The 16,787-nt window shown below is 35.3% G+C and overlaps 1 protein-coding gene and 1 pseudogene across 1 annotated transcript; one reads left to right on the forward strand and one right to left on the reverse strand.

Moving 5' to 3' along the window:
* The first annotated feature begins 4,169 nt into the window (after nucleotides 1-4,169).
* LOC147385977 (pentatricopeptide repeat-containing protein At2g29760, chloroplastic pseudogene) lies at nucleotides 4,170-7,286 on the forward strand (annotated as a pseudogene).
* A 1,015-nt stretch (nucleotides 7,287-8,301) lies between these two features.
* On the reverse strand, nucleotides 8,302-16,235 carry LOC147385978 (Rab5-interacting family protein). The gene is made up of 4 exons (XM_086422444.1): nucleotides 15,788-16,235; nucleotides 15,195-15,298; nucleotides 8,847-8,976; nucleotides 8,302-8,715 (listed from the first exon to the last, which is right to left on the reverse strand). Exons 1-4 carry the CDS (start codon nucleotides 15,905-15,907, stop codon nucleotides 8,677-8,679), a joined length of 393 nt encoding a protein of 130 aa, XP_086278570.1. The 5' UTR covers nucleotides 15,908-16,235; the 3' UTR covers nucleotides 8,302-8,676.
* Between the last annotated feature and the right edge of the window lie 552 nt (nucleotides 16,236-16,787).

The raw sequence follows: 16,787 nt of genomic DNA on the forward strand, positions 1-16,787 counted from the left end.
TCATGCAAGGAAACGGAAAGAATAATACTAAACTGACTAAAAAATATTTACTGACGTGGCAGTGTGTACAGACCATTGACTTTTATTGTAAATTACACTTTACCCCCTTTAGTTTAGCATAATTTCATTTCAACTCCCTAAGTTTTTGAGAATTGCACATACCTCTTATAATTAATCTAAGGGATTCACTTACACTCCCTTCCGTCAAATCAAGAGTTAAATTCCTTCTATAAGGACCATTTTATCCTTTTTAAAATATTATTCTTTTTTATAAAAAAAAAATATGCCTCTGAAAAAAGAGTCCAATGAATGCCTTAGGCGGAGATATTTTAGTTATTGTTTTAAAATTAATTTTTTCTAATAAAAAATAACATAAAATCGGAGGGTAAAGTAACATCTAAATTTTAATCCGTCAATGAAAGGGGTAAGTGCAATTATAAAAACATTAGGGGGTTAAAATATAATTTACTCTTTTTCTATTCTATTGTCGATAGAGGTGTCAGTTGAGGCCATCCGACCCAACAAAATAAGGGCTAGGCCTTCCTATTGAGCCCGCAAAGGTAGGGTTTGGCACAATAATTTTCAGCCCGCCAAATATGGATTGGACTAGGACCTAATAGTGTCAAGTCCGGTCTCCTACTATATCTCATAGAAATATTTGTAATATATCGAATTATATGAATATTGTTTTACTGAAAATAAAACATATTATATAACTATAATTTAACACTCATCTATAATTAATAATTATAGGTTAATAAGACATTAATTTCAAATCTGATTGGATTATCTTCAAATACAAATATATATACATGTGAATATTTGAAAAGTACATTTTTTTTCATTAGAAATATTGAATTTTAGTCATATAATTTGGCATGAACCCGACCCAATTTAAGCATGAGCCTGTTGGGACGGGTTAGGGTTGAACCGAACCTGGTTTGAACTTGCCCATCGATAAACCTAATTATAGATTGACAAAATCAGATTGTAAAAATTATTTTTATAATCCAAAATCTTGTTTAATTGGCTATCACTGTTTCTGAAATTGATCTAGCATATAAAAATTAATATAATAAAATACTGCACATTTTGAAGTTGAAAATGAAGGAAAAATATTCATCCTAATATTGATGACAATGAATTTCTAAGTGAAAATTTCAAAAGCTATCATAAAGAAACTACTCAGATAATTATGAGGAATTCATAATTTTATATAAAATTTTGTGCTTAAGGAACATGTCTAAATTACCCAGATAATTATGAGGATTTCATAATTTTATATATAAAAAAATTATTATTATTATTATTATTATTATTTCAAGAGCGACACAGGGGGATTGTGTAAAAGAATCAGAAGAAATGACTTGAGAACTGTTTTGATTCTCTACGTTTATAGTTCCTAATTATGAAAAATCAGCTAGATAATCCCAACACCCCCCAGTTACTATTTTTGGTTTTGAAGTGGATTAAATGAGATGTGGTTTATTACTTGCTTCCCCTTCAACAACTTCTGATCTTGCTTTCGAAGTATTTCTAGATGAGTTATACTGTTAATATAAATATTTTAAAGGACTGGGCATTAAACATTTTTGTATATGATGATTGAGCTTAATTTCTAGGTCCCATGGATAATACAATATACTGCATTGTTCTTTGATCGAAATCCAACCTTTGAGTGCAGGATTTTGTGTTATAACGGTCAAGATCACATGTTTTTCCAAGAGTCACTATATATATATATTATATATATATATATGGGAAATGTTCAGCACCCTAAGTTTTACCACACACTTTAACAAACGTTTTTTGTCCTACATGGGTTAGAAGTTTTGGAATGGGCTGATTTTTGGTGAGGATGATCTCTATGATTAGAAGATCATCCTCCCCAAAAATCAGCCCATTCCGAAATGTTTAGCCCCATGTTTACAAGTTGAAAAATCGTGGACCGTCCATTTTTTGTAAATCATTTTTGATGGGGTTAGAAGTTTTGGAATGAGCTGATTTTTGGTGAGGATGATCTCCTCACCATAGAGATCATCCTCACCAAAAATCAGCCCATTCCGAAACTTCTAACCCATGTAGGACAAAACGCGTTTGTTAAAGTGTGTGGTAAAACTTAGGGTGCCGAACGGGACCCTATATATATATATATATAGGGAAATGTTCAGCAACAAATATTTTGGCACAACATTTTTCAAAACATGGGTTAGAGGTCTTGGAATGGGCTGATTTTTGGTGAGGATGATCTCTTCGGTGAGGAGATCATCATCACTAAAAATCAGTCCATTCCAAAACTTCTAACCCCATCAAAAATGGTTTACAAAAAATGAACGATCCACGATTTTTCAACTTGTAAACTGGGGTTAGAAGTTTTGGAATGGGCTGATTTTTGGTGAGGATGATCTCTAGGGTATGGGCTGATTTTTGGTGAGGATGATCTCCTCACCCTAGAGATCATCCTCACCAAAAATCAGCCTATTCCAAGACCTCTAACTCATGTTTTTAAAAATGTTTTGCCAAAATGTTTGTTGCTGAACGGGACCCATATATATATATATATATATATATATATAGAGAGAGAGAGAGAGAGAGAGAGAGAGAGAGAGAGAGAGAAAGAGAGAGAGGTTCAAAGTATCATGAGGTAGGAACTGTGGAAAAATCATGCATATCTTGAGCTTTGCTAGTTATTGTAAGATCGAGAAAAAAATTGCATCCGAATACTATCTTCTTAATGTCCAAGTACGATGTTGTCAACTCGAAATTAAGCTTTTCGAGTTTGTGACATTCCCACTAAGTCCCCAACCCTAAGGAGAAGATAAGCAAAGAAGAGAATGAACTCGTCCTAAGACTTGGGACTTGACATGACCCGAAGGAGAAGATAAGCAAAGAAGGGAATGAACTCGTCCTAAGACTTAGGACTCGACATGCCCTCCAGTAAATAACGTCAGCATCACCCTGACATGGGATGGTAGACTTACCAAACACTTCACCCGATATGCTAATAGTCAATACGTTATCTTGACGCGTGGTGGTTGACCTACTCAAACTTGTATTCTAACATCTTGACAAATGACAATGACAATATTATAATGCTAACACATGCCAGTTCATACATGTCTCCAATATGATATTTATCACGTTTTTGTGAAATACCCATTTTTTTTTATAGTGCAAGGTATCCCACATCTCTTTTATGATGGGATTAGTCATTATAATTGCACACCCCAACCCCATTAAAATTTTCCAACATGCAATAAAGTAAGTTAGGAGACTACCCATTTTCTAACACATAACATGATCAGATAGAGCAAACCCTTATCACTAGTTTTACTGCTGAGCCACTCCTATGGGAGTCAGTAAAAGATCCAGTCATTTTGAACTTTATGAAGAAAAACTCATTTGAATGCAAATCTACAAAATTTTATCCATTTGATGCCCTTGATCAAAATTGATATTTATGTGATCGTTGGAGTGCCATCGTAGATCCCCATCAAAGAAATAATGTGCAATCAACCTAAATCATATTGAAGAAGGAGAGTTCTAGGGATTGGTTATGACAAGTATTTTAGGTCCTCGATTACATCCTTTTTGGCTTTTTAGTTTTCTATTTAAAATGGTCATCCTCTTCTTAAGGGAGAACCCTAAACAGAGGAAATCAGGTCAATATGATACAGGACGCTGAAAATGGGCTTAAGATCAGTTTGCTTGGTTATGCTTGGATTTAGGGTTGACAATAGATCGGATCAGACCCAAAAATTGATTCAATAACTTTGGGTTTGGATCGATGTTTTGGATTTCAATAAGTATCTGATCCAATAAGGTTTCGGTTCGAGATCTTATTGGATCGGATCTGGATCAACCATGTCCCGATCCAATAATATGTTAGAAAGTATATAAATTATATTATACATTTATTGAGATGTATGAATCTATTTAAATTTTGTATATAAAATCGGATTTTGCCTGATTCTGCGATTGTAAATGGATCGGTTTTGGACCTTAATATTGAGTTTTGATAAAACCCGATCCAATACTTATTGAATCAGTCCCTGGATCTGATACTTATTGGATCGATACCAATTCAACTCCGATTCGCTCCGGACCCGATCCATTAACAGCCCTACTTAACTTGTCCATATTCATGGACCGGGCTTTTTCTTAACTATCTACACCCATTTTTGAGATGAGCTCCGATTGGGTACTTCCTCATTTCACCAATTTGCATGTAGAAGGATGATGCAACGATGGTAACAGGACACGTGTATTAATCACAGACCGTTCAAAGACAGCCTTCAAACTGGGAGAAGGCACGTTTGGGAAACTCAAATGGATGGGGTTTCTGAAATCGTTGGCAGAAGTGGAGAAGCAACTCGCGCTGTCTCTGTTAAAGAAACCCACCAAAACCTTAAATGGTTTAAAGACCCTCCATGTCTGCCTGATAAGAACTGGGCTGCACCAAAGCAGTTTCGCTGTAGGAAACTTTTTGGCTCGCTGCGCTACACTTGGGACTATGGGTTATGCAAACCAGGTATTTGACCAAATGCTCGAACCAAACTCCTTTGTTTGGAACACTATCATCAGAGGGTTTCAGCAGAATCAAGAACCCAATAAAGCCCTTGTGTTCTTCCATCGAATGAGGGCTCAAGGGATACCACCTGATCATTTCACCTTTCCTTTTGTCATCAGAGCTTGTTCTGATTCTCAGGATCTTCATACAGGTCAATGGGTTCATGGGCAATTGGTCAAGATTTGTCTCGAAATCGACATTTTCGTTGCGACAAGTTTGATTGAATTTTATGCGAGTTTCGGAGATACGTGTGTTGCCCAACTAATTTTCGATGAAATGCCTGTGAAAGATACGGTTTCGTGGACTGCTATTATGTCGTGTTATGTGAATCAATGCCACAGCGATATGAAGATGGCGAAGCAAATCTTTGAGGAGATGCCGGTAAAGGATCTTATAGCATGGAACACGATGATAGCTGGGTATGTGAAAATTGGGGATATTAGAGTTGCTAGGATGCTTTTTGATCAAGCGCCAACTAAGGATTTATTGACTTATAATACATTGTTGGGTGGTTATGTGAAATACGACGAAACAGAAGCCATGCTTCGATTTTTCGAAGAGATGCCCAAGAGAGATGTGGTGTCTTGGAATTCGGTTGTTGGTGGGCTTGTTCAGAATAAGAGGATTAATGAAGCTATGGGTCTCTTCCATCGGATGCAAAGAGAGAATGTAAAGCCTAACACGGTGACATTAGTGAGCATTCTTTCTGCTTGTGCTCAAGTTGGAGCATTGGATACAGGGAGATGGACACATTCTTACATCGATAGAAACCGAATCAGTTTGAATGTTATTGTGGGGACTGCTCTTGTGGACATGTATTCGAAATGTGGAGCACTAGAAAGTGCTCAATGTGTTTTTGATTGCATACCAAGTCGAGATGTTGTGGCTTGGAATGCAATGATCATGGGTTTCTCCATGAACGGGCAAAGTAAAAAGGCCTTGGAGTTCTTTTATCGAATGCTAGATGAAGATGTGATGGCCAATGAAATTACGATGATTGGAGTGTTGAGTGCATGTAGTCATGCGGGATTGGTAGATGAGGGGAGGAATTGTTTTAATACTATGTGTCAAGAGTTTGGTCTCACACCCAAGATAGAGCACTATGGGTGCATGGTTGACCTCCTCGGTCGTGCGGGTTTGTTGGATGAAGCCTATACATTCATTCAAGCCATGCCTTTGGTGCCGCACACCGGAGTCTGGGGTGCCTTACTCAATGCTTGCAAAATCCATGGTAATGTTGAGCTCGCAGAGTGTGCCATCAAACACTTAATTGAACTTGATCTTGAAGATGGGGGTTACTTAACAACTATGTCCAATATATATGCTAATGCGGGAAGATGGGATGATGTCTCCAAGGTGAGGGATTTGATGAGAGTGAAAGGGATTGGTAAACTACCTGGGTGTAGCTCCATTGAGATCAATGGAGAGATTCATGAGTTTGGAGTAGAGGAGAAGATCCACCCTCGATCCAAGGAAATTTACAAGATGATAAATGAGATCTCCAAGCAGTTAAGGATGGCAGGCCACGTAGTGAGCACAAGCGAGGTGTTCTTTGATGTGGAAGACGAGGAAAAAGAGAAGGCACTGTTTTTCCATAGTGAGAAGTTGGCCATTGCCTTTGGGCTTATTGCTACTCATAAAGGAGATCCCTTAAGGATCGTTAAGAACTTGCGGGTTTGTGTTGATTGCCACTCTGCTATAAAGCTCATTTCAAGGATTTTTGAAAGAGAGATAGTGGTCAGGGACCGTAGCCGGTTCCACCATTTTAAGGGCGGTTCTTGTTCGTGTGGGGATTATTGGTGATGCAGCTATAGATGTGCTACACCAAGGTTAAGTGTATAAACTGGCTATGTTGGGTGCTTTGTGGAACTAGTGGACCAAGCAAGCAAGTAATTTGATATCAGGCTTTGAATATTGGTAACAACCATCTTGATAATGTGAGTGGGATTAAAATTGAGTTTCAAAGCTGCAGTTCGACAGGACCCAGAATGTCATATTTCACGTTGAATATAGTTTGTTAACGTGGACGACTCCATGATCATTGAGGTACCTATAGCGGTCATTATTTGGTTAAGATCATCTTATGAGTTCTTCAAAGTGGCTCAAACAGAATTAGATCGAGTTTATTTGAATAGGAGTCTGAGAACATAAATTCCAAGTTGCTCGTTGAGGACTTGATGAATTCTTTGGATGCTAGGTCGAGACTGACGGGGGACTCGAACTAGAGGTTTCTTCTTGACATGAACGATAATTGCAGGGAAATAAGGCGTACACATGAGCAATATTCATTAGGTGGTCTGATGGAGGAGGACCATGTACGCTATGGCACACTCATCCTACACATAAGATGGGAGTGTTTTTGTATTAAAATTACATTTTGGTAAATGTCATTTACACCGTATTAAATTTCTACTTTGTTACTAAAGTAAATTCTGAAGATTAACATTCTGGATAAATTAGGATTTAATTGTGATAATAGAGAAACTCGTTAGTATATTTTACTGTTCTAATGAGAGAAAACGGATTAGAGGGTTGTTGACACCAAAATTTTCTTTCAAACATGCCCCTAATACATTTAAACTTCATTAATCATTATTAGGGTCTATTTGGGTCAAACAAATAAGATTGTCAGATAGCTAATTTGTTTACAAAAATATATTGCTAATCTTCAATGTTATAATGAGATTAGGATCTGATGCAAAGTTAATTTATTAAAATTACAAAAGTACTCCTCTAATCTTCAATATTATAATAAGATATGTGTCATGCAAATTCGAAATCACCCCAACCAATATTTTAAATTGCAAAAATACCCTTATAATTACTTATTCAAAATTAGACTATTTATTCAAAACTTCTAAAATAATTACTTAAATTAATGATAAAAAATTAACATAAATCCCAATTTTTCTAGTACGTGTGCTTATGCATATGCCACTGCTGAATTGTAATAGGACATACTTAATTGAATTCGATTAGAATCAAGAGATTAGTCTAGAAATATCTATAACGAATAATGCTGAAGTGACCTCAAGATTAGACCTCACATCGCACACCCTGACATGAAAGTGTAAGGGAAGTGGGAACCATAGATGCTTTTCTTCAAGATACGAGTGAAAAAAATCTATGTTTCCTATCCACTTTAATGTCAAGATGTGTGATATGAGGTCCAATCTTGAGGTTACTCCAGCACGACTCATCTATAAAAGAGTAGTTAACTTGTAATGGGATATCCTTATTCCTTCCTTGAGTTTGATCAGAACCAAGACATTGCACGAGAAATATCTACAATAATAGTTGATTTTTTGTTACTAGGTTAAGAATATTCAAGTTGAAGATTCTAAAAAAGAGAGAGATGAAGACCCAAAATAACATAGATGGAGATGGTAAAAACAAATATAAACACTTTGGTGGTTCTAGGCAAAGTGGAGTGGAGGAACATAATTTGTTTGACCCACATTCGTTTAACCGACCCTAAATCTTTGTGATACTCCCTTGACGATAAGGATGTTCTTTTTTATTAATGGTTTGATTTAATTTTGAGTAGAGAAAATGTCTCTAGAGTTGAAACCCCCTGTTTAGGTCTTTAACCGACCAGCATGGATTCCTTGAGGATGAGACTAAAATGCACATTGAGCACTAGGATGGTCATGCATCATTGTCCAGACGAATTATCTGGAATTCAGACCGAGTAGCAAAAAATGGTTGAATGGTTAATGAATCAAAAGATGTAAAAGTAAGATCAGAGTTCACATAATGAAAAATTTGAAGGTAACAACCTTCTGAGTTTGTACATCTAACAAACTGACAAAATCACCCCTAAATTCACAAATCGATATACGAACTGCACCTCTCCAATTATTCCAATACCGTATCATCAGAACCAGATTGTCAAACGGATGTAAGACCATGCAGTTTGATATTGCACAACGAATAAGAAAATGGAAAACTCATAACAATGCCGTTGAATGTAAGGTTCATCACTGTTTTTTTCTGGCATAAGCCACGAATGCTTACCCAAACAAATCATTCAAATTTAATGCAATAGAACTTGAAACAAAATTCTAACTGAGAAAATGGCATCCTAGTCAGCAAAAGCTACCCAATTAGAAGTGTGCCAAGCTGTATACTAGAATCCACGCAAGCTGCAAGACAGACAAAAGACAAAAAAGATTTTTTATCAAACCAGCGTTGACTCCTTGGTTCTATAAAGATAGGTTCTGATTAAAAATCAAAATAAAATAAGGGTTCAAAATAACAGAGTGTAATTAAGTACCAGAAAGAGAGTTAAAGAAGCAAAGAGTCCCTCTTGAAGAAGAGCTCCATGACCTCCAAAATCTTCTTCATCGATCTTTAGTATTATCGCATAATACCCATAAACAATCCCAGATGATAGGGCCAGGAATCTAGAAACCAAAATAAGAACTGTTAGATTATCAAAAATTCTACCAAGAAGAAACGACAACAAAGCCTTCTCCCAAAGATTTTGGGATCGGCTAATGAATCCAATCCCTCCATTCCATTATGTCCAGAACAAAAAAACTAAGAATATTAAAGACAATTGAGAGAACCCTTACTATGGATGTTTCACATAACATTGCAAAAAGGTGCAAGGCGAAGACAAGGTAAGCAATATCATGTACTTTACATGTGATTATTTATTAACAAGTGCCAATCTTATACTTACCAGCCTCGTGAAGGAATGTAAAGCTTAGCAAAAAAAAATTAAACATCCATTCTTATACAACCCAACTTAGCCCTAACAAGAAATGAAATACCACTTAACGGGGGGGGGGGGGGGGGGGGGTAGTAGAAATTTTACAGAGTACATGTTTATTACCAAGAATCTTAAATGAAATGCAGAAGCAAAATATTTGGTTGTGTATCAAGTCTCCCGTAACATCTCATGTTACTTAGTAAATATAGGAATCAGACTAACAGAGCTTCTTAAGAAGATGAAAGGAGAGTCAAATCCTTCTTGTTTTCTATTTATTTTGCTTGACATGAAAATTTTTAAGTAGATATCTTTTGAAATTGGGTCATTTGATTCCCTCGAAACATACCTATAGATTTGGGACAGAGACAGCTCAAATAACCAGCTTACCTTGAAGATGTAAAAGGTTTTGCAACGATGAATGTGGCCAGTTACTTTCAATTGATGTAAATGTGCAGAGAACAAAAAGAAGGGCTGCTGCTTTGTCAGCTTCCTTACTAAGAATACATTGGTTGCCTCTTAATAGAATTCTATGTAATGTTAATCCAGATATAGAGTTGTTTAATTTAATTTCCCAAAAGATAAGATAATGAGCCTAAGTCTAGCAACCAACAATTAGAGGAGGTGTTTTTTATTTTATTTTTCCTTCAATAAGTTCACCTCTTATTCCCTAATTAAAACAAAGGAGTCTTAATAATATAAAACAACAGTTTGCAAATAGAATGGGATATGAAACTCAAAGTACTAACATGAAGAGACACCCAATATCATAATGAAGATACACCCCTAGTTCTAAAGCAGTGCAAAAGCTACAATTGTCTCCCACAAAATTTGTTTGTCCCCGTGAATTTTCACCCACCCCTTGGAGTGCAGCAGATCATAGAGAACATCTCATGCAGATTGGGATTCACGTAGATGTGTAATTTAATATTTTAAATTGGCAGTCTATCATAGTTTGAGCAAATAAAGTTAATGTACATGGCAATTCTAAGATTTAAATCCATAATCGGGACTCTCTGCCACTACAATACTACCAGCAGCTGATGTCACTCTCCATCACTCAGCTTCCTCAACAAAGAAAATTAAAGCTAAAGAAGCTTCATAATTATTTCTGGTTCCTGCAACCCTCGTTAACAGCAAAAAGCTGCTTTTGAGAGAGAAGTAACAAAGGATAGACACTGGAAGTATCATGAAGCAAGGAAAAGAAAGGGAAATTACATTGTTATGATGAGCATACAAGAAAAAATGTGAGAAACAATCTAGATAAGCTAAAATAAACTTTAGACACTGATTTCAGGAAAGAATCTCAATCCTCCATCCCTAAATAAATCCCAACTCCAAATATTATTTTTGCAACCATAATTAACAATTTAACATGAATGCTGTCCATCAAGTCACCTTCACCGTTACATCTCTGAAACCATCTTCCTTACCCATTCTCTTAGGTCATGCAAAAAAAAAAAAAAAAACTACTATAGTTCATCCAATGGAACCAATGCCCTATCCTGATCCTTCTAATATGATATCTTGGTTTGCTTGGACTAAGCTTATTGGAAAATACAGGAATCATTTGTACAAGGAAAAAAACACTTCCAGTAGATATAAAAAGAATTTAGCACAAAAAAAAATGTAGATATAAAAAGGATAATCCACCATTGTCAGGATGGAAATTCAAGTTTCTAAACTCATTTTTTTTATGCAAATCTCTCAACCATCAGATTCCTACAAGACCGAAAAAGGATTCCTAGAACCCCAAAAATAAGGAAGAAGAAAACCCTTTCTACACCTCATCACTTCACTCATCTCCTCATAAAGCTCTTTTTTCCCTCAATACCAAGCATCAAGCCTTTCCCTAGACTTCACACTCGATACTGATTCGAAGCATCTAAGAATACACTCGCGATGCTGAGTTTGATTAAAAAGTATGGTTTCATTGAAGGTATTGATTGAACTTGTTGCACTCATCTACAGGCATAATTAATGAAGTGGTAGTCTAAACTCTTAAATTCAAATAAATTGATACTTACTATTCATCTGAACTAAAATATTCCTTCTGACATTACTTTAATATGGTACCACTTACAATTGAAGATCAGATATATGTTATAAATAGAACTCCTCCTTTGAGAACCGACAAATCGATAACCAGTCTCCATCAACTTCCAAAACCATAGTCTTTTTCAAGAATAGAATAAAGAAGAATAAGACTCAATTGATTCTCTTGATTTTGGATGAATTACAATCTACCCGGATAGGATTTATATAGAAAAACAAATCCAACAGATCTGATCCAAATCTAATCAGAATCAATCATAATCTAATCAAATCTCTAATAATATGATTCTAATCTTCATAGAAATGATGTGGTGAATCTCAGTACAGCTTATTACAATGGATTATACCCAATACTCTAACACCCTCCCTCAAGATCATGAAAATTGAAGATCGATGTGAGTTTGATAAAATCTGAACCCTTGAATCTACCTTCTTCGTCTGGTAAGATATGAACTGCTTTCGCCAGATCCGTGTCGTCGATGAAGAATCGATTGAAATCCATTTTTCTTCGCCAAATGTAAATTGTTTGCCCAAGAACAAAGATGCAACCAACGTGATTGATTGTGATAGAAAAGGTGGAGCAAATAGCTCAACTCAACTAGGCCTTGAGTAGGCCATGATTGGTTTAGGCTAGACCGAAACCTGACAAAATCACAAAAAGTGAGAATGGGCCATTATGAGCTTGATCACAAAGGATTCAGAGGCTCATAAAAAAGACATGATTTTGGGCCAAAAGAAGCTTGATCCCTAGGATTCCGAGGCTTTTGGGCCAATAATGAAAAAGAACCTGATCAATGGGGATTCGTAGGTTCTAGGGTAATAATGATGCTTTGGTTCGTATAAAACCATAAGCATTTTTGTTTTTTCGGAATCTTCTTACACTGAAAAGGAAATAGGATTAGTGCATGTGAGATGCACAAAACACTTACTCATCAAGAATGTCTTCCACAATCACAATCTAGGATGTTGGCAAGGGCTTGACACCATTTATCTATAAGGCGGATGAACAAAATAGATCCTCTAATAGAACAAAGGTAGGAACTGAATTGAGTGTTGGACCAAATAATAATTAGGCTTTGGTTCAATCATATGGGGCTAAACATTAGGATTGTTGTATGACATGATAGGCTAGATATTTGGGATTAAAACACAAAGACACAACTGATTGGTGCATGTGAGATACACCAAATAAAATCTTTGTTAAGAGTATTTTAAAAAGTAATGTGTCAGAACAAAGGTTTGGGTTTCCAACAATCTAAGGCTGATGTAGAGGCAAAGGTTTGCTCGATTAGTCAAGTTTTCACCAATTTCCAAAACATGTACTCTTCAAGAAGATAAAGATCGCAAGGACAATCAGGTTTTGACAAACTCCATCTGGTGCTCTATCACAGGTGAATGGCAATGCCAATGCTAAGGAGATGACTACCATAGGTAAAAGTACAAACCATTTAGATCACCATGGACGAGATCAATAATTATTCTTTTCTAAAAAAAGAAATGGTGGGACAACGATCTAAGTGGAAGTAACAGTGGTTGATGGGTATGAAGTGTTTGACGAAATATGCTTAGTAGAGGATCTGAGTGGTAGGGGAAGGAAGATGATGTAGATGGCTCAGATTAAATGCTATAGGTTAGTTGAAGAAGTTCTAGTAAGAGAATTTAAAAAATGAGTGTGACACCCATGCATTCGGATCCACAGGGTTGACCGGACGAGCAACAGCAGCGCCGCCTATCGAAGGACACCAAGATCTTAAATTTTTATCAGAAGATCAATGGATTGCTCTGATACCATAAAGAAGAATAAGACTCAATTGATTCTTTAGATTTTGGATGAATTACAATCAACCCTAATAGGATTTATATAGAAAAATAAATACAACAGATCTTATCCAAATCTAATCAGAATCAATCATAATCTAATAAAATCCCTAATAATATAATTCTAATCTCCATAGAAATGATGTGGTGAATCTCAGTACACCTTATTACAATGCATTATACCTAATACTCTAACATAGAAAACTATCTTTCTCCATTCAATTAAATCTCAATCACATCTTATCATGCCACCTTAAATGCTCAGCAAAGAGGAAACTAGAAAAGAACAACACCACACAACTTAATCATATAAACCTACCACGGAAAACAAACAGTTAGTACTTACAATCTGATAGATGCAAGCTGACCCATGAGTGAATTAAAACCATAGATTTATTGTGAAGCTTCATTAATTGGCAAGCAATGAATACCTACTAAATTTGGCAACTAATCAACCTAATTTGTTACTCGTTTTGTAGATTCACCCTTATGACTCCCCTAGGCACCCATGTGAGAATATAAATCTACTCTTTTTTTGTCTTTTTTCTCAGAGATAAACACTTAAATAATGAAGTACAAAAAACTTCCTCCAATCCAGACCACAAGGCACCCATGGAAATTTATTGTCATTCACCTCTCTTCTGGTGTGTCACTTAGGTAGGACTTTGTTTTCTTGTCCTCTTGAGAGGAGGTAAGGAGTTCACCAAGCGCAGAACAAAACGATCCATGTGAAAAAAAAAATTAAGACTAAAAATAAAGAAAAGGGAAAATTATAAAATAAAAAAAAAAGGGTAAATTTTTTAACTAATTATTTAAAGAGTATTAATTTTCAACAAATTACCAAAAACGATTTAACACGCTGAACTGTTCAGCGTGTTTCCAATTTGCTGGACTGTCCAGAGTGTTAGGATTCTTTCAAATTTGAGTATAGATAGGGGGAGCTAGCCTAACTAACTTAGTAAGATTTGAAAACTTACTAAGGGTCGTTAAACTCACCTTGTGGCATCCAAAAATATGATCGATGCCTAAGGGATGCAGAGGACAAAATTCTATGAACTTTAAAATATATATATACATATTGTTACATTTTAATTTTAAAATTGGGAGTTTGTGAAAATTCGGTAATCACCAATTTTAAAACTTTGGATCAAGAAAATCATTTAAATTTTTATTTATTTATTTATTGAATCTGAATTTTTCCATGAAATCTATGAGGCTATGGTATTGGATTATCAATTTGGTAATCCATTGAGTTCAAGGTTCTTAGTAAGATTTGAAATCTTACAAAGTTGTAAGGAAAGTGTTTCTTTTCACAATGCAAATAACCTCAGCCAAACTCACGAAGTAATTAGAAGACGTAGGAGAGAGCAAAACGCTGGACAGTCCAGCGATTTCAAAAAATGCTGAACGGTTTAGGGTATTAAATTGTTTTTTGTAATTTGCAACAAAAAAATAAATAATTAATTAATTTTTTTTACTCTTTTTTAGTAATTTTCCCTAAAGAAAATGGTTTGGGAGAAATATAAACTTAGAAAAATTTGTTGAAAATGAGAATATTTTGAAAGAGAGATTTACTTAACAAAAAAAGAGACTTGGTAATATTTTGAAAGCAGATACGAACACACTTTCAATAACAAAAGATGTGGCTTTGTACAGAGTAGAATGGAGGAACAAGATTCATTTACCTCAAATCTTTGGCATAAAGGTTTGATGATGATGATGATCAAAAAGGAAGAAAAAAGAAAAATATAACAACAAAGGACATTGGGACTAAAATGGGGCAACTAAGGGTTGCCTTTACACAAATAATTGCAATTAAGTACCTTTCTCTTAAATCATTAAAAAAAAGCAATAAAGGATGGTCTTTACACTATTAATATATAATCAAGACACTAATTAGCATTCAATAAGCACATGTCATAAAAAGTATGTGGAATGAGATCTCATATGTAATTCCATGCAAAGAATGAGTAGTGCTTTTTGACTCATACTCAATAGATGCTAATGCTAAAGAAGTTCGACACAATTTGAACTTACACCAAGATCCAGATGGCCCCTACTACAGGAACTGCACCCCATATCAATCCACATATGAGGGCTACTACTTGCCTAATCCAATGCAAAGCATCCCCCAATTGATCCTGCACCAAAAGATATCAAATTTTAAAATCACCAAAACAATTTGAAGGCGCTCTTAACAAAGCTTCGATGTCATGGATTCAATCCCTACTAATAATTCTCAAAACACGGGGAAAAAACAGAAATTTGACTTCAGTAATTTTTGGAGATGACACTTCCAACAAAATTGAGAGAGACAAATAACATTCGTCTTCAAGCCCAAACATTGAAGAAAAAACAACAGTTACTGTTAACTTTCTTTAATTATAAGTCCAATAAAAAATGTCATCTTGGCCAGTCTTCATGATTTTCAACACTAAAATACACTGCAGAGTCCTAAGATCCTCGAAACAGATCAAATTGCAGAATAAAAAATAAAAATAAAAAACTAAATTCGAAACCCAAAAAAAAAAAAAAAAAAAAAAAAAAAAAATTGATACAAAACAACGGAAACACAAATCAACCGAAAGAATTACTTACGAAATCGATAAAAGAAACAAAGAAATCGATACCTTGTCCCAAGAAGCATCGGGATCCAACAATTTTGCGAACTTGAAAGGGGAGACGTGACCGTTCTGTTGTTGTTGCTGCTGCTGCTTAAGATTGAATTTAACCGATTTACCTTCTTTCATAGTGTAAATCGAAAATTTCTTCGTGATAAATCAGTCCAAAAATTGGATTTTTTTACCAAATCTCGATTCTAACTCAGATCAATTGTTTTTTTCCCACTCAATTTACAGAAAAGTCGCGAAGGACAGAGGATGTTAGGGTTTATAATGGTGAATGAGATACGTAGAGAGAGACGACTTAAATACGTCGTTTGATCGATAATAATAAAATAAATTAATGCTTTGCTGGTTGATGACAAACAATTGGAGCTTCCACGACAGACCACGAGTTCACGAGAGAGAGAGGGAGACGAAACTTCCGTCTCTGTTGGACTTGGAGAGTTGGAGTTTGAGCGCACGTGACATGATTCCACAACCAGATAAAAAGGGTGAGAGAGTAGTTTTGGGGGGAAAATTACTTAAAGGCCCTGCAATAGGGGTTCCTTTCTAAATAATTCTTAAGTTTTGGGCGGTATCTTAATTATTTATTTTGTAAACTTTTCTTTTCTTACGGGTCGCTTGACATCATCTCTCTTCATAATATTTTTAAAACCCAAACTACCCTCTCATCTTCTCGGTATAGTTAGGTTTTCCAAGTGCCACTGCAATCATTCCTAATGATTCTTTTTTATCGTGAATGATGGATGGAGAATGATATAATCTTATTTTTGAACATTTGAATGTATCTTTTTAATTTATTTGAATGATTTATATAAAAAAATGAAGAACAAAATTGATATTCTATTTTTTTTTTATGATTATGTCGTAATTTTTTGATTCGAGGAGATTTACCCAATATCAAAACTCAAAATGAGAAAAAATTGAAAAAATTTGGATCACATTTACAGTGTCGAGCTCAATTATTGAGCTCACCACTTTTTATTGTTAGGTTCGACAATTTTTT

This window comes from Akebia trifoliata, chromosome 14 (genome assembly GCF_017979445.1).
Source record: "Akebia trifoliata isolate Shusen 1 chromosome 14, ASM1797944v1, whole genome shotgun sequence".
Lineage (NCBI taxonomy): Eukaryota > Viridiplantae > Streptophyta > Magnoliopsida > Ranunculales > Lardizabalaceae > Akebia > Akebia trifoliata.

Bases quoted from the DNA above. Each gene is read 5' to 3' on its own strand.
- LOC147385978 (XM_086422444.1), bottom strand. From the start codon at position 15,907: ATGAAAGAAGGTAAATCGGTTAAATTCAATCTTAAGCAGCAGCAGCAA. The intron at 15,299-15,787 runs GTATCGATTTCT...CTTTTGGTGCAG, and splicing joins CCGATGCTTCTTGGGACAAG to GATCAATTGGGGGATGCTTT. The intron at 8,716-8,846 runs GTACTTAATTAC...TCTGTCTTGCAG, and splicing joins CTTCTTTAACTCTCTTTCTG to CTTGCGTGGATTCTAGTATA.